At 42.6% G+C, this 19,128-nt stretch overlaps 1 protein-coding gene across 1 annotated transcript; it reads right to left on the reverse strand.

The window, feature by feature from the left end:
- Positions 1–5,546: 5,546 nt before the first annotated feature.
- Positions 5,547–14,632, reverse strand: LOC142774187 (uncharacterized). The gene is made up of 5 exons (XM_075874579.1): positions 14,507–14,632; positions 12,279–12,384; positions 9,503–9,594; positions 7,682–7,790; positions 5,547–5,743 (listed from the first exon to the last, which is right to left on the reverse strand). The coding sequence occupies exons 1-5, from the start codon at positions 14,619–14,621 to the stop codon at positions 5,644–5,646; spliced, it is 522 nt and encodes a 173-aa protein (XP_075730694.1). The 5' UTR covers positions 14,622–14,632; the 3' UTR covers positions 5,547–5,643.
- Positions 14,633–19,128: the final 4,496 nt, after the last annotated feature.

Genomic DNA, 19,128 nt, shown 5'->3' on the forward strand with positions numbered 1-19,128 from the left:
GAAGTCCGCACTAGAGATCTATCGAACTTTTAAGCAGGAAATTGCCAAGGAAAGGATCTATGATAATGCTCGGGGTAGTTCTCTACTGTTTGAGGCCAGGACGGGAGTACTGCGAACCAAGACATATCGGGCCAAATACGAAGGGGTCGACACAGTATGCAGTGCGTGTGGAGAGGAAAAAGAAACTGCCGAACACTTGATAATGTTCTGTAAAGGGCTTCACCCTATAGTTCAGGATGATGGCGCAGAGTTTTTCAAAGCACTGGGGTTTAGGGACCGGGAGGGCAAAATAAACTTTAAGCGGGTAGACTTAACTAGAAGGAGGTTATCTGATTGGTGGCTAAAGTCAAGGCACGAGTGAAAATTAAACTCTTCACTGCAAAGTACGAATCCTCAAACTCACTTTTTAAGGGAAAAAATAAATATAGTTTTTGGTTCATTAGGTATTACGGCTTGGTGGCGCTAGCCACCGCCCGATCTAAAGGGTACAGCCATATCCATTCATCCATCCATCCATCCATCCAGTCCAAGAGCAGACGACGCGACTACGCTGTTGCAAGCATGCTTGTGGAGAGAAACTTGTCTTCGCATTAGAGATGCAACTGTAAAATAAATGCGCAGGTTGCATTGGTGTTTGTTTATGATGTACAGCGGTGATGAGAAGAAACACAAACAGTGCGGTTCGATGTTTTCATCTCGCTGTGTCCTTGGAGGAAATAAAAAGATGCTAGAATAGTTATTTATCATGCAGGCTACAACCACTCACAAATGAACTGTGAAACAGCAGAGAATGTCGAGGTCGCATTGTTCGCGTTTCTTTCGATCCCCGCACTACATTGAAAGAAAGCAACACGAGACATATTGCGAAAACTGGACTTTTCACTTAGGACCACAGCTGTGAGATCAAGCTCACATTTTCAAGGTCTTTCGCGAGAGTGGCTTTATTTCGAAAACTTTGGTGACGCTTTGCTTGTCTGCCGCTATCAAGCCGAAATTGGTGAATATTGAGCGAAAGAACTTTGTAAGCAGTAGTTTGAGCAAATTTGCGCAAACTATTCTGAGTGTTATCATAGGTCCTTTCCTTGGCAATACCCTGCTTAACAGTTCGATAGATCTCTAGCGCAGACTTCTTAATCGTGCCAATTCTCTACATATCGGTCTCAGCTTCCTTCACCTTCTTCTTAACCGATTATTCTTTTTGGTTTTTCCTCACTGCTGCATTCCTGATACCTTTAGTCATTACGTATATTTCGTGTTCCCTTCGGTTCCCTGAAATCTAACCTATCTCCCTCATTACCACAGATGCCCATCAATCTCTGCAAATCTTCTTTGTTGTCATCCATTAGCACTATATCATCTGCGTAGATCAATGCTGGTAGTGCTCGTTCAATTACTTTTCCTTGTTTGACGAAAGAGAGGTTGAAGCCAAGTCCACTCCTCCCTAATTTTGCCTCTAATCCTTGTAGGTACATCAGGAATAACAAGGGTGACAGGGAACACCCCTGCCTAAGCCCCCGTTTTATCTTTGTGGGCTTGGACACCTATCTTTTCCATTTTATAACTACCTTCTTACTTTCATAGATATACTTTAAAAGCTTACTGACTCCATCCTCCCCACCTAGTGTGCTCAGTATTCCCCACAAGTCCTCTTGAACCACGCTATCGTACGCTCCCTTGATATCCAAAAATGCTAGCCACCGGGGCCTGTATTTATTTTCTCCTATTTCGCCGCACTGCGTCAGTGAGAACTGATTGCTTTCCAACCTCCTGTGTTTCTGAGAACCAATCTGCAGTTCCCCAAGCACCCCCTCATCTTCTATCCATGCCTGCAGTCTTCCCTTTATAATCTGCATTCCGAGCCTGTCCACCACTGATGTCACTGTTATAGGACTTTAGTTGTTTATGTCAGCTTTGTCCCCCTTTCCTTTATAGATCATGCTCATCCTGCTAAGTTTCCATCCACCGGGAACTTCACCATCGATGATTATTTTGCTTACTGCCTATCTCAAAGCCTGCTTAGACTTCGGACCTAATGTCTTTATGAGCATAATTGGAATGCCATCTGGGCCTGTTGATGTACTACTTGTAACCCTCTTCTCAGCCCTTTCCCACTCTCGTTGTGAAAATGAAGCCGTTGCGCCACTTGATCCATCTTCGTCTATTAAGATGCATAAGATACTTCTTTGTTGATATTTTTCTCTCACCCTTGTTCTTATATATTCAATCGCTTCGTCCCCTTCTAGTCTAACACCTTGAGCTGTAGTTATAAGCCTCTGCTCTAGGCTTGTCTCTTTTCTAAGGGAGTTTAGATGGCTCCAAAATGTTGCAGTTCTAATCTCTTCATTCATCAGAAGAGATGCATTCCTTCTACTGCTTAGAAAGATTTTCCATTTTCTTTCAACATCATCTATCGGTTCACCCCGCTGCTTAACATGTCTATGTTCCCTAGAGGCTTCCTGACGCTTTGCTATGGCTCTCTTAACTTCCTTATCCCTCCAACTTTTGGGTTTGTGTCTCCTTTTCCGGAGTGACTTGTCACGTGCCTTAGCAAGCTCTTGCTCGAACAGTCTAATTAGATTAGTGTGCCTCCACACTGTTTTATTATCCTCAGTGATTACTTTCTCAATTTGTTTAGAAGCTGTTTCTATTTGACTTTCTGAAGAAAATTTTTTCTGTAGTAGCTCATGTTGTCTCATTCCCGTTTTTATTGCTCTTCTAAAACTTAGCTTGACACGTTTGTGATCACTACCCAGATTTCTGGAGCCACATTCATCTATGTACATTACCCTGAGCCTATCATACATCCTATGTGACATCAGTGCATACTCTATTGTCGAATGCAGCCTTCCTATCTCCCATGATATTTGCCCTTCACATTTCTCAGTACTGTGTCAAAGTATCAAATCATGCCTTTTACACATATACATGATCATTTTGCCTGTTGGCTCAATAAACCCATCTATATCTTCTATGTGGGCATTCATATATTCTAGTATGATTATCTCGCCCTCTCTTTCTAATTCCTCAACGTCATTTCTTATACACTCTACCATTCCTTCTTTTCCTCTCTGGCCTTTACTTCCATCCACAAGTACACTAAACCAAGGAGTGTCAATTGCCCGGCTACTTTCCCTTTTAACCATAAATGTTCCGTGTGTCCCTGCTTGACTCTTTGCCAACACATAGCTTTATGTATAAATTCCCCTATTCCAGCCCCCTCTTTTTTTGTCGCCTTCTGTTCTTTTGCAATATTCCCATACGTATAGTCCGGATTGCAAGGTGGTTGCTCCATGTCCCGAAGGGGCGTCTTCACAACCCCATATACCATCAGCTCCTCCTGCATTAACTGCTCTTCTATCTCTTCCCACTTCAACCTATTATCGCCACACTTGCATGCCACCCTTGCAGCCTGATTTAGCTCGACTTTTGTGCTTACGTCGATTTCTCCTTGCATGGGCCTCACGTGGCTTGAATATTGGTTTCCCTTTAGAATCGTCGTTGGCAACACTGTAGGCCTCAGGCCTCTGGGGCCCGCGGGCGCGCATGCATGTTCCACGACAATCATGATCATATGGTGGTTTTGGGACGTCAAACCCCACATATCTATCAATCAATCAAGCTTTCCTTGGGACTGTTCGTCATTCGTTCTTCGGACGCATATATCACACAGGCACCACAATACTTTCCATCATTCCTTCGTTCGTTTGTTCACTCATTGACTCTGACTCACTGGCTTACGCGCACCTCACAAGCATCGTAGTTGCATCGCGTTGTGTTTTATTTAACGCGCATTAACATCGCACAATATATACGGACGTCTAACTATTTGTCCTCAATTTGAAATGCGACCGCCAGGGCCGGGATCTAATACAAGGCTTTACCTGCGTTACGGCAAGTGACGACGACGAAAGGCTATGACAGCCGCAACCCTTTTTAATGTTGTCTAGCGTATGGTATGGGATCTGAAGCGCTTATCAAACAATGCACAATGGAAAGATGTTATTCAATCTTTGTACATAACAATGTCTTCTTTGAAACAAGTGTGCGTCTTTCATGGTCATGACAGCATTGAAAAACATTGCACTTGCATATAACACGTGCTACATGGAACTTTAAAGGATATGAAATTTGTTTTTTTGGGTTCGTAAGAGATAAGCGTTTTTCTCTTTTTAGAAGTAGACAGAATGAGAGAGGTCTGTAAGTCTCGGTCGACTCTGAAGCAAGTAGCAATAGGGGTGGCTGTTTGATATTTTGTGAATAAGAGAGGAGGTTGTTCGCTTTAAGATTTTATGACAGCAGCGACAAACAAGTATCTTATGTTCACAATAAAAAAAACACAATGTCATTTGTTCGAGCAACACAAATGAAGCATTAGTCTTGTGTTATCTCTTAAATGGCTTTTTTACAACATTTTGCCACCGTCATCGTAGAGGTGTGGTCAGAAAGTTCACCATGCATATTTATTTTTTTATAAAGGATATGTAATTCACATTAGGCCTGAACAAAACAATGGTGTTTTATCCGGGATTTCACTAGCACTGTTCATTTACATTTTTTTGGCATTTAACTATTACAATCAACATTAAGGCAACTTCTTTTTTAAGGCATTGGAAACATTTTCTGCACCACAACATGGGGCTATGCCCGATGGCCACCGTGCATAGCACCCCTCGTCGCACGTTTCCCTCTGGTTCCCTAACACAGGCACACATATCTCACAATGTTTTGGTCACAGACAAAACAGTCCGTGTCCCCAACTTGGCAGAACAGCAGCTCCGTTGTTTCACCAAACTTCATGCAGGGGGAAAGTGGGGTAAGTTTTTTTTAGGAACGAAGTTGTTAAAGGCGTGCGTTTGTTCATCCCTTGTATGTATGTACGTGACCACTTCCATTGCAAACCGACCACTACTTTGTCCTTGCCAACATTCCAGTACGGCCCATCACCGATCCACCATTTCACTGACCATAAAGCAAATACTGTTGAGAAGTAGCTAATATGATATACAAGATGGTCGTGTATTTGTATCCAGATGCGCGTTAGAGAACCATACATATTGTACCACAATATCCATTCCTTATTTGTATGTTACCGCCTATAGTTCAACCTTTGCAAACTGCCCACTACTTCGTCCTTGCAAACATCCCACTACGCCCCATCGCCGATCCACCACTTAACCGGCCATAAAGGCGTTATAAGGAAGGGGGAATGGAAGCGACCTTTGACTACCACTTACGAATAATAAAATTTCGTGTATAAATATATACAGAGTTTGTCATGCTTTTGATGATGTAGTGGGTGATATTCGCGGATAGTTCGTGGTTTAGCGATGAAACCCCCCAGCGCTTCGCCCCTCTCATCGTCATTTACTCCGTGGATATGCTGTGTTTTTTTAATGGCAATGCATAACAAATATGGAATGTCCTAGAATGTTACATAAGTTATACGTGATTTAGTGACTCTGCTTATTATCTCTTCACTAAAATACGCACATGTCCAAACATATTCTGACTATCCGAGGCAATAGTCACGCCACATAACAACTGGACAAGATCAAATACAACGTGGCTATCTTTATACTCGAGTGTATTCGATGTTTTGCTCTCTTCCTCGTTTTTCCACGTACGGTTTCCCTTATACGCCTTTCAACCTTGACAGACCTTTGCTGCACCGCAGCAATAAGGGTAAGGGGCGCAGGGATCTATGTTGGCGGCAGCACACTTCGAGTCCTCATACCCCTGACATCTGCCAGAAAAAAAAACGAAATCATCACTCGCCATACACTCTGAATAAAAATCGAGTGATCTCATTGAGTAAGCGGATATTTTAATTGAACAAAACATTCTCACATGCTAAACTTTCAAATGATCAGTAGAGCCGTGGAAATGAGCTTCAACTCTTGCATTCTGTTTGATTCGTGCGCCGTTTGTTTCAATCACAATGACGCTTCTCACTGTTTAATTCTGAGGTGTAAACATTCTGTCGCAAGGTCTTCGTTCTGTGGGGAGGCAGTTATTGCAACACGCTTGACAGCAACGACCTCAAAGAGCATCGGAAGTGGCTTAAGGCTATACGAAAACAGCAACTTGAAAGCACCATAAAGTATAACCATGCTTATTACTACAGTTAACATAATTCTGCCAGCCCAACCACTGTACCCATCTATATAGCATCGGATACACTGAAAATAAGTCTATAAAGTCTTGGCATTTCTAAAAGAATCTCACTGAAGTTTTCTCACTGTTCATTAGGCATACAGAAAATTATTGGCTATTGTCGGAATGTCTGTCTTATATTGAGCCCTAAGACACTATTACGAATCTTTATCATCAATGTCCCGAAGGACAGATAACACTCTTGAAATGTACAATCGCACTCCCTGCTACCTGAAACACGCATAACACGTATACGAACGAACTGCCAAAATGCACATGACATTCACTCACACGTGTTTCAACAACCAAATGTTGTTAGTTTGTTTCAGGTGACTTCAACATGAAGGGACATCGTTAACTTGTATAAATGTGAGTAACGCACCAACGTCTGCTGGGTTTCAACATCTCAAAAGCTGAATATGTTCATAAGCGACGCCTTAGTGGAGTGAAACATTGACCACCTGGAGTTTTTAAACATTTACACGGGCGTCTAGTATGTCATAATAATAATAATAATAATAATAATTATAATATTAAGAAAAAGAAGAAGAAAAGAAAAAGAAGAAGAAGAAGAGAAAAAGAAAAAGAAGAAGAAAAAGAAAAAGAAAAAGAAAAAGAAAAAGAAAAAGAAAAAGAAGAAGAAAAAGAAGAAGAAAAAGAAAAAGAAAAAGAAAAAGAAAAAGAAAGAGAAAAAGAAAGAGAAAAAGAAAGAGAAAAAGAAAGAGAAGAAGAAAAAGAAAAAGAAAGAGAAGAAGAAAAAGAAGAAGAAAAAGAAGAAAAGAAGAAAAAGAAAAAGAAGAAAAGAAGAAGAAGAAGAAGAAGAAGAAGAAGAAGAAGAAGAAGAAGAAGAAGAAGAAGAAGAAGAAGAAGAAGAAGAAGAAGAAGAAGAAGAAGAAGAAGAAGAAGAAGAAGAAGAAGAAGAAGAAGAAGAAGAAGAAGAAGAAGAAGAAGAAGAAGAAGAAGAAGAAGAAGAAGAAGAAGAAGAAGAAGAAGAAGAAGAAGAAGAAGAAGAAGAAGAAGAAGAAGAAGAAGAAGAAGAAGAAGAAGAAGAAGAAGAAGAAGAAGAAGAAGAAGAAGAAGAAGAAGAAGAAGAAGAATAGTCAGCCTGGCTATTTCCACTGTAGGACAAATGCCTCTCCCATGTTCCACCAGTCAATTCCGTCCATCACCTGCTGCTGCCCCTTTATACCCGCAAACTTCCTAATCTCGTCTGCCCACCTAACTTGCTGTCTCCCTTTAACCCACTTGCTTTATCTAGTATTTCACCTCTGTCAAAATGCAGCCGCCGCGGCCGGGATTCGATCCGACAGTCTTCGAGCTCTATCAGTCGAGGGTCTTAACCACCGGACCACCTAAGCAGGGCAGTTTTAAAAAGTGTGAATGGGACCACTGTCGTGGAGCTCGTATGACCGCGATATCCACGTTGCAAGTTGCATTGAGTGCGTTTGTACATTTTCTGGTAGGTGTGTTATCTGATTAAAAGAACAGTTTTATCGCAAGCCATTACCGATAAGGGCAAGTTACTTACGTCTGTGTAACGAGCGTTCCTTCCTTGCAAACGTACCGCACGCATGGCTTCGTTGAGTTCAATTCTTGGCCGTTCTTTAACATCCTGTTGTCGTGGGTTTGACACATGACTGCGTATGGCACAATGCGTAATGATCAGTGGTCGTTTGGTCACTCTCGAGGAATATTTCTTGTTTATTTTTTTTGAGACACCATTTATATGGACACTGTCGCGTGGTCTATACCGTCGCTGTCATGGCCCGTATATATGTATATATAAAGCCACAAAGATAAAGTAATTCTATAGAAGCGTGAATTCGAACGGGTGACCTACCACCCCGCCACATGTGGTGGTAGACGGCTCGCCCATGAAATCCTTTGTCCTTCAACATAATAATGGCGGGCTATTTATATACACAATTTACCACTGGCGCACCACCAGCGATAATGCTGGTTTCTTGTTTGTTTGTTTGTTTGTTTGTTTGTTTGTTTGTTTGTTTGTTTGTTTGTTCAGCTGCGTTTTGCAGATCAGCCACCTCTAGCACAGCCATGCCCACTACGCCATTATTAATCATAATTTCTGGGTAGTAGGCCAGCGTCCACTATGTTATCTTTTGTCACTCTTCGGAGAAGCGTGGCATCGGCTGAGCGCTTGCAAGGAATTTCGTGCCAATCATTCATGCCGTGGCCGAAGACGATGAAGAATAATGCCTGAAGTCGGTATGCGCCACAGTTAATCGGTGGTCAAGAACAAGCTTTTGTAATGGGTTGTAGCATTGGACGCCCCATGCGTTGCGCTATTAGCATTGTGTGACGTCTGGTTATTTTTTTGCTGTTATGAAACCCTTTATCACTCATATCGACGCAATACCTTTCACGACATCACGCCTATCTAAGGCGAGTTCGCGAACAAGTGCCAGGCGCTGGCGTGGCTCAGTGGTAGAATACTGGGCTGGCACGCAGCGGAGCCGGGTCTCAACCTCACTGTGTCCTTGATCTTTTTAGGGGCGAAGCTCCTAAAAGTGTGGGTCTGTCAATTCCTTGTATGTATGCACGTGACCGCCTATAGTTTCAGCAATGCCAATTACACACTACTCAGTCCTTGCAAACATCCCACTACGCCCCATTACAGATCTACCACTTCACCGACCATAAAGTGAATACTGTTGAGAAGTAGCCAACATAAAATGCAAGATGGTCGTGTACTTGAATCCGGGTGCGGGTTAGAGAACCATAGATTGCCCCGCTGTGACCATCCCTTCTTTGTACGTGACCGCCTATAGTTTCATCTTTGCGAAGTACCCGCGATACTTTGTCCTTGCAAACATCTCACTACGCCCCATCGCCAATCCACCACTTCACCGGTCATAAATCCGTTATAATAAATGGGAGACGGAAGCGACATATAGCGACCACTTACGAATATTGAAAATTTCTTGTATAAATACATGCAGTGTTTGTCACGTCTTTGATGATTTAGTAGGCGATATTCGTGTGTTCACAGTTTAGCGATAAAACCCTCCAGCGCTTCGCCCCACTCATCATCATTCACTCCGTGGATATGCTGTTTTTTTTTCTTTACTGAGTTTTTTTTTAATGTCATGTGATAGTGGATACGGACACCGGCGGCCGCGGACAACTACGGCACAGCGCGTAAGCCGTGTTGTGATCTCCTATACCAGCTGTCGCAATAAAAGTGTTGCAGAACCCCTTTACGAATAACGAACTTCCCGCAAGTCACGAACGCTAACAAAAGGAAGCGTAGTAATGTTCAACTAAGCCATGCACACAGCGGTATTGGGAAGTAATATTCAAAAATGACACAAATGCTGCAAGGACTTACATTGACTTGGATTACACACGGTGTTACAGCACTTTGGCAAGGGATCATTGCGAAAGCCTATAGTGTCACAGTGATCTGGAAGTTCGGCACACCTAGAACATACCACCACGACATTTAAAATCATGATTTCACCATGCTGGAAAGGAATGCGAGTTATTTACACTTAAATGTAAATACTTCATATAGTGCTGTATTTTTGGCGGGGATTTCAGTAGAACTTAGTAAAAACAGGGTAAGTTGGTGATGCTTTTTTCTTTGTTTTTATTAAGAACGAGTTAGATACTTCGTGTAAATTGTGTTCTTTTCAAACTCGACTCTCACATGCAACATGCACTGGTTCTGCATTTTATGGCCAATGATAAATGATATTTGCCGAGGCATACCAATATCTTCTCGTCAATCCATCCCAAATGCAATGATTAGAATTTCGGCAAATAACACATGAGGAAAGTATTGTAAGCTTCTGATTCAAACGGCTAGATGCGGTAGAAATATTCAAATCAAGTTTATTCAGCTTAATTTAATAATAAAGTACTAAGTCCTGCCCGACTCTGACCGCATACACGTGTGACGTAAAAGTATGTATATCGTCTCAGAGTGCCGTGTAACATATTTCTTATAAAGCGTTTATAAAATGTAAAATGTAAAAGAGGTTGGTGTCAATGCATGGCGCCAGCTACTCCTGTGCTCTTGCACATTAATTGTCGTCGCAAAGCAGAATACAAATACAAGTTTATACAAAGGCATGTAGTTCAACACTTACGCATTCAGTCCAAGTTCTTCAGTACAAAATTCTGTCCCCGCAACACAAAACTTCACAAAAATCCAGTATTGGCGCAATTGAAATGCTCTTACAAAACAGAAAAGTTCACTAAAATATTGACATAGCCCATTATGACACTTGAAAAATTCTCCTAAATACTGTACTGTTACTGCAACAATTAGGTCTTCACAAATGATTTCCCGCCCGAACAAGAACACAAGAATGGTGTGGCCAAGCATAGCGGTTAACAATAAGTAGAACAAAATTTTGTCGGGATTTCTACTTTGTGATTGTTCTCATTTCTCCATAAAAGGCGCTACTGCACGTGCAGCGGATGTCTCTTTCTCTCTCTTTAATTTCTTTTGGCCATCGGCCCATTTCTTCACCGTACCTGCTGCTTTACGTTGTACAAACACTGAGTTGTGGACCTCATTATCCCTCCCACCTTCGACACCAAGAGTCATCATCATTATCATTCGCCTGACTATACGCCCACTGCAGGGCTATAGTATATATTCTAGGCACTATAACAGGGCCAAAACCTCTCCCATGATCTGCCAATCAACCATGCCTTGTGCTTTCTGCTGCAATGGTATACCTGCAAACTATTTGATCTCACCGGCCCACCTAACTTTCTCTCTCCCCTTCGTGCGCTTGCCTTCGCTGGGAATCTAGTCTGCGATCCTTGATGATCAGCGGTTATCCTGCCTTCGCGCTACGTGCCCGGCCCCCAACACTTCCTTCTTAATTTCTACCATGATGTCCTTAACATGTGTTTGTTCCCTGACCCATTCTGCTCTCTTCTTGTCTCTTAAGGTTACCTCTATCATTTTCCTCTCCATCACTCATTGCGTCGTCCTTAATTTAAGCTGAACCCGAAGGCTTACGAGGGTAAGCCTTCTAATTTCTGCTTCGTATGTAGGTACCGGTAAGATTCAGCCGTTATATACCTTGCTCTTGAGGGTGAGTGGCAGATTACTATTCGTGGTCTGAGAGTGCGTGCCGAATACGATGCATCCCATTCTTATTCGTCTAGTTATATCGCTTTCATGTTGGCTCCGTGGTTACTATACCTGTACTAAGTAGACATATTCCTTCACATATCATAAGTTTGGGATGAATGCGTCTTCTATAGGTTTGAATGTTCAAAACCAAGTCCTGGGATATACGCACGTGCAATACCTAAACTTGCAATTAGTTACCGATATCGGTAACTAATCCCTATGAGTATAAATTTTGTTTATGTTTCATCACCACAGTTTTATGCAGCACATTCACGAGTTTGTATGTCTGTTCAATTATGGCATCTCCACGCGGCTCAATGCTCAAACTATATTAAAGATTACCATGTGAACCACTTTACGCACGTACTACAAATAGGGCAACGACAACAGTTCGTAAACCGTTTTCGTAGCCCGTTGGTTGGTCGCTTTGGAGTTTCACACTCCTTACTGCATCTCGTAAGAAATACAAAAAGCTTCGAATACGTCTCGCATTACACATATATGTTTTTGCTGTTCATTTACAACGCAATGAACACAATTAATGCGTAACGTAATCAATATGGGAGCCGACATGAAGGAACACGGAGTGGCAAAGATAGGTTTTCTTGTCGAAACGTCGGCCAACCTGTCTGAGGCCCTTTCACTGTTCACCTTGATTAATTTAATAAATTAATGCGTAGTTTTACGATGACACCAAATCTTTAAAAAAACACAAAATCCTCGTATGAAACCAGAGTTTCCTTGCCAAATTTTTAGTTATTTTAAAAGTGTGGTGAACCCTTCCACATTAGGAACAATGACTTTATCAGATCATATGCTTGTCTAACAGAAAGCATAGAAGATATGATAAAGTCACAACGCCCTTTTTCAAAAATTGGCTTGTTTTCTATTGATAAGATCAAAGTGCACTGAACAATCGGTATCATTCGTTTGAAGCGTGTCTACTGTATACATGTACTTATTTCGTGTTGAGCCGTCATCTATAGCTGCATAAAGAATTTCTACATACTTAACCACCACCACAGTGTTGATATTAGCATAACAGGTCCATCTTTCACACTTGTTTGGTAATCGCATTCGTCCTGTAAAGTTCCTCCCAAAAAGATAGCAGTAATCTGTAAAAAAACACGATAGAGCATCGTACGAACATATTATCGTACAGACATCATACAGATATCGTACAAAAATATATTCATAGAAGCGTTCCTTTCCAAATAACTTTGGGTCGTAGTATTTATCGATGGCAAAATGTCAACACGCGAATGAAATCTGAAAAAAAAAAACAGCTGCGATAATTTTTTTAATTCATGTGGGAAATACGCACCGGCTATCTAGAGATAGCGCCACGTGCTGCGCAGTGGCGTTGCGCGTGTCCCACCTGCGTGAAAGGGTCAGCCTTCCTGCTGCCCAGGGAAGAGGTGCCTTGGCTGCGCCGAAGGTCTGATGCTGCAACCTGCGCTGGCTAAGTGATGGTGCCCGGAGCTCATGGTTGCCGCGCCGATGTCTCGGGTTCCTGGACCGACTCTGCTGTACACCACGTTTAGTTATAATAAATTGTGTTTGTTTTGACTTGAACCCTTCGTCTTCCCTACTTGGACTACGGACGAGACGCAGCAAGCCGGATACCCACAGCTATGAATCCTGCCTGTCTGATACAATGAGTTAGGCCATCTGGAAGTCGCTCCTTGATTTGAAAGGGACAAATAAAAAACCAGCAAGTTCTTCAACTGGTTAACGACTGTTACAACGCTTCTGGAACGTTTCGGCAACTGGGACGGCTTTCTGCTCTTTCATAGTAGAGTACCAAATACTCTCAATTGTTGAACACTTTTTTTAAACACACGTTATTATTCAGCGCAAGCTGCTACTCTATTTGAAGAAATTTCCTTTGCAAGTGCGACGCCAATAGCGGTGTACATTCTTGATTGATTGATTTGATTGATTGATATGTGGGGTTTAACGTCCCAAAACCACTCTATGATTATGAGAGACGCCGTAGTGGAGGGCTCCGGAAATTTAGACCACCTGGGGTTCTTTAACGTGCACCCAAATCTGAGCACACGGGCCTACAACATTTCCGCCTCCATCGGAAATGCAGCCGCCGCAGCCGGGATTCGAACCCGCGCCCTGCGGGTCAGCAGCCGAGTGCCTTAGCCACTAGACCACCGCGGCGGGGCGCGGTGTACATTCTTCAACTTAGGCGGTCCACCGCAGTGGTACAGTGCTTACGGTCAACAAAAGCTCACAGCGTTTCTCATGCTCTCGCCTAAGATGACTCGAAGTCAAAAACCTTCTTTTCTTCAAAGTCGATGTAGCGGTTTGCCACCCCGCCGCGGTGGTCTAGTTTCTAGGGTACTCAGCTGCTGACCCGCATGCTGCAGGATCAAATCCGGCCGCGGTGGCTGCAATTTCGATGAAGGCGAAAATGTTGTAGGCCTGTGTGTTCAGATTTGGGTGCACGTTAAAGAACCCCAGGGGTTCGAAATTTCCGGAACCCTCCACTATGGCGTCTCTCATACTCATTTGGTGCTTTTGAGAAGTTATACCCCACATATTATCATCATTATCATCATCATCATCATTATCAGCCTGAATACGTCCACTGTAGGACAAAGGCCTCGCCCTTGTTCCGCCAGTTAACCCGCCAGACCCCACATATCAACCATCAATAATTCTAAAGACCATAGTGCTTCTTAGGGTGTGATGGAAATGCAATTCTGTGCACAAAAAAATCTTCTGCCGACGACAAGGTGCTGTGACCTGCCAGTGGTCCCGAGTTCTGTACAAGCTCCTGTTTCCTGACATCTCTGCCAGATGGTGTCCATGTCTCAGCAGCTCGTCCAGACAGAAGACTATCGTCTTTCGACTACATTTGCAGCGAAGCAAGCAGGTACGCGGTCATTCTTTATTCCTGCCTTCGCCAAATACTTCTACAGCCAGCCAAGGAAGTCAAGACCTTCTCAATTCAAGGTTGTCGCAGAGTATCTGAACCAGCAACGACGTCTCGTCATCAGGCATAAGCAGGCAGCGAAGGCCAAAGGCACACTAATTGAGAAGACCTCCCACTTAGACTGAAGTGGGACTAGGAGTGCGATGTAATCTATATTAAAAAAATCTATATACTCTTCCGCCGCCGCACTCGTACAAGCTAAGGTGACCTGAATATATAAAACAAATTTTGAAGGCAAGCGGTTTGGCCCATTCGTCCCCTTCCTTACCCATAGAAGCTGAACTCACCTCCGAAAGTAAGGACGTCGTTAATTGGAACAACTAGGACGTTGTTAAAAAAGATCATTGCTTTGGCGAGTGAAAAGCAAGAGAGGTATACAACAACCACTCCTTTGGTAAACATGATTGAAGCTTCTGTCACGTTCGGCAAGAATGATCTGAAAATGTTCAGACGCGGGTAACGAATTGTAGCAAAGAGTAGATCATTCACTAATCGCACTCATGATCACGTCACTTTTGATATGTTCAGTGTAAAAATATAGTTGGGGTAAGCCTTAATTACATGCGGTTTACAAGGCAATAACTCAGAAGTTCAGGTACTGAGCTTACAAGCTACGTAGCCCTAATCTATGCACAAGTGCACAGTCTGACAAGCAGGAAAGTATCCACCAGTAAAACTGGACAAACAAACTGTCACCCATCCGAAAATGACTGTGTCATATGTGTAAAATAATCCGCGTACGACTCACAATCACTCATATTTAGGCTTTTATAAGTAAAGCTAACAATTCCTTTTGTGGGAAAATTGGTGATAACAATCTACGTATCAGTAACACTTGGATGTGCGGTCAGCCATGTCCTATCAACGATTGCTAAAAACTGGCACTTGCCGACTCGTATACGACTGGCCACCCCGTAATTTGCGTCAATAAATTTAGTACCATTGCGTTTTACAATAATCAGAAGCCTTCTGTGAGTGAGAAACCTGGCGCGCTCTTTAATCTTAGCCGGCAGTAGTCATGTCATCATTTTCTTCTTAGCTAAGAATTCCTTGCAATACTAAACAAGTAAACTTTTTTTGCGATCGCATTGCGTACTACCTACTATGGCCTAAAGGGGAAAAGGGGGTGGCGTCCTTTGAAGAATCGTGTACAGGAAAAAAAAACTTGTCTACGCTGTCAAAAAAAAAAATTCTTGGGAACACGGGGTGGCAATGGCAGCCATGAAGAAGACGCGTTAGCTTGTCGAAGCGTCAGTTCCCCCACTTTAGTAGCTATTCAATTTACAATGTCGTCTCTAATTGTGAAGAGTATTTTCGTACTTGACATTACATTACATGCATGTTTATGCTAATCCGGAAAATTATCGTTCATTTTTCTTGTGTTCTCCGGCATCGTCCGTTTTTTAGAACACTTGCGCAACCTGTGTCTATCTTTCTCTCTCTCTTTTACTCCCCTCTCCTCCTCCCCATGTGTAGGGTAGCAAACTGGACGCATAGTCTAGTTAACCTCCCCACCTTTCCTACATTCCTTCTCTCTTCTCTCTCTTGCGCAATAATATTAGAGACGAGAAACAAAGTTGTACAGCTTATGCCACTTTACCAACTTGATGACTAATTCTGCCACGTAGATCCATTGTTCTGTCTGCACTACTGCGTTTGTTTTCTTCAAATAATTACAAAATTAACTCCCCTTTGCCAACTATTATGTTCATCCTAATATTTTCCGTAAACGTAAAATTTTGTTGACTCCCCACAATTCCAACGATGAGGCGTGCATTAAAAGAAAAATGTAAGTGTAAATTAACACATAATAAACGGCCTGCGCCTCACCTCTTTTTCCTCGTGGTTAACGCAATCTCTTCATGAATACTCACTAGTAAAAAATAGGCTGGATCTAAGCCAGAGCAAGTAGAAGTTAGCACCTGCACAGTAATCACCTCACAACAATGACTCAACTGCCCTTTTTGTACGCCAGATTATAGAAAGCCGTTGTCTCAGATCTTGTCATTGTCCAGTGTTTCAGTTGACCACGTTAACATTGCTGTTTTGCGAATTGTCACGACAGCCTAATGACAAAAGAAACGCTACAACGAAACTCCCAATGTGGGTCATGTCACGGAAATCTATCATCAACAATGAACACAAAGGACGTCTTACGTAAGGTTATAAACAGGAAATGGAATTCTCGGTTTCTCGGATAATAAACGTTAGAGAAAAGTGGCACATTTTTCTATCAAGGCTAAACAGAACACTAGAAGATTTGGCTGACGACAAGTAGCCCGAGAAATTGTGCACCATATATATGCATTTCTGTCATATATACTTCTCGTTCCATCGTTAGCATTATTAAATGCGCAGCATTTCTTAGCGAACTTCGGCGACTTTGAGAGTATCTATCTATCTATCTATCTATCTATCTATCTATCTATCTATCTATCTATCTATCTATCTATCTATCTATCTATCTATCTATCCATCTATCTATCTATCTGTCTATCCGCTTATGTTTGGGTGCTCTCGTGGCCACCCCCTTAGCTTGGCGTGAACCAAAATCAGCATGGGAGGGTTAGATGGCTCGACAAATATGACGCGCTGGTAAATACATCAATAATGTCCCAATCCCGTCGCGCACGTCGTCAAACACTACCCGCCAAACAGTGGCACATACCCACGGGAAGTTATGTGCCGCTGGTATGTGGGTATGTGCCATAGGTGATTGACACCCAGTATTTACCCAGGAGCGACGAGAACACACACGCGATATTTTAACGCGTGAGCGCTAAGCAATACCCGACATTGGCAGCGTCGACCAATGAAGCCATAGAATAAATGTCAGTGTTAAGAAAAACCTCACATAGGCAGCGTTGGCCCCTCGATTAATGCAAACAATAAATTTCAGGGTCCCAGAAGGAATCGAACCCAAGCATTCTGCGTGGCAGTCAAGCATTCTACCAAAGAGCAACGCCAGGTCTCGGAACTACTTTTCAAATAGACGCTAATCTTCGTTAAACGTCAATAGTAATTGCAGTGCTGCCTACCCAGTTTTATAAAAAATACATATGTACTCCTTTGATACAGCCGTCACGTCGGGTTAACGTCAATTGTGGTGTTGATTTATGTAGCAGTGTCCGGGGCCACCATCTTCGCGAGCATCAGCACTTCATATCAGCTTGTGGTGTTGCTAATACGCATGTTCCAGTTGACATCGTCGCAAAAGTGCAAACAACTGGTTATATAAACATCTGCAACTTTTCAACATATGTCTGCGCGTGCAACATTTGTACATATATTTAGCGCCATTTCATGACGTGTCGGTCAATAAAAAAAATTGCAACACGGTCACGTTTCCTCCGTATGCTACGCATAACGTCGATTACCAGGTACGTGGGACCTGCCGAATTTTTATTTTTCGATTTAAATATTATGGTTTGCCTCGGTGGATATTCAAAACGGACAATTGGGCGAGTTGATGTGCTTCCATCTCGAATGAATATTAGCGTGTCATAAATCAGCGGAATAAATAACATCTGGAAAACCTAAGAAAGAACCATCACGCATGCTCAATGTGTCAAAACACAACAATAGGTCAAGTGGCTGATGAGACGTGCGAGGTATCTGAGAGGTATGAAACTTCTGCCTCCAACATGGCTAGGGAAGTCTGGCTGATACGGTAATCCCCTTCCAGTGAGATGTAAAACGCCTCCACGATTTCTCGTGAGCGCTGGTCTTAGTGACAATGCAAGATTTCCGGTTTATAAAAACAATAACTACAAGAACTTCTTTGACATTGAATGGCCATTAGGATCTAGCGCCTACACTTTGTGCAACAACATGAATGTCTGTGTCAATTGCTAACCGAGGAGCCCGCTCATAAAAGCAAAATTCACTGCCGAATGACAGAACAATGGGCATTCTTAAATTATTACAAGCTATTCGGCGCAGTGCTTCAAGTGAAAAAGTCACAATAATTTTGTTTGGCCATAGCTAACATATGGGGAGCAAACTTGGAAAATAACAAACTGTATGAAAAAAAAGTAGAAGCCACTTATACGACTGGGAAATCAGAGAAAACAGAAAAGCTGACAAGCGAGCGCTTTCACTTGGCGCACGAATACCGTGTTCTTTCTTCATCTCTTTTATTTCATCTTTCACTCTTGCTTAAGCTGCTCCTGCATGTGCTTACTTTTTATCTCATTGTTTCTTTATGACCTTCTTTCTATATTCACATCTCTTCTATTTACCCACATACTTTCATATCACTCCTTATCCTCATCAATTGCTTTTCCCTATGTCTCGCTATGCAAGGTTATGCTATCATATATATAGCAGCTGCTAGGCACATACCCGCTCTTTGTGGCACTTACCCACCATGTATTCTTAAGCGCGAAGCTCCTTAGGGTCGAGCCATGTCCCTTCGTCGGCGTGACGTAGTATGTCCGTTGTCCTAGCTTGCACGCACTAGGAGCGCCAGCCGCAAGCACGCCGATCGTAGGCAGCGATGTTCCGTACTACGCCGAAGAATTCCCATTGAAATAAATGAAAATTCTCTATTTCGAGAATTTTCCCCAGCAAATGTTGACGAAATTTCCAGCCATTATTATCTGCACAACGGTACTAATTTACGCCCCCATCCACGCACACGCATACTATATTTACACGTGCCTCGCGTACTTCCAACTGTTCAAATAATGAATAAACCCTTCATTTCCGTACAAAAAAAGTCTGACTTCATTCATTCATATACTGTTGGTACACTGCACGTTGTGGGCTTCAATATCATATACAAGTACCACCATCTAGCGGACATTCAAGGAACTAAACGAGAGGTGGCTCTCAACGACAACTTTCTGTGGCAGCACAGCCAAGGCTACGAATCCCAAGTGCGCCCTTTTAGTTGCAAAGCAGCTCT

This window comes from Rhipicephalus microplus, chromosome 10 (assembly GCF_043290135.1).
Source record: "Rhipicephalus microplus isolate Deutch F79 chromosome 10, USDA_Rmic, whole genome shotgun sequence".
Lineage (NCBI taxonomy): Eukaryota > Metazoa > Arthropoda > Arachnida > Ixodida > Ixodidae > Rhipicephalus > Rhipicephalus microplus.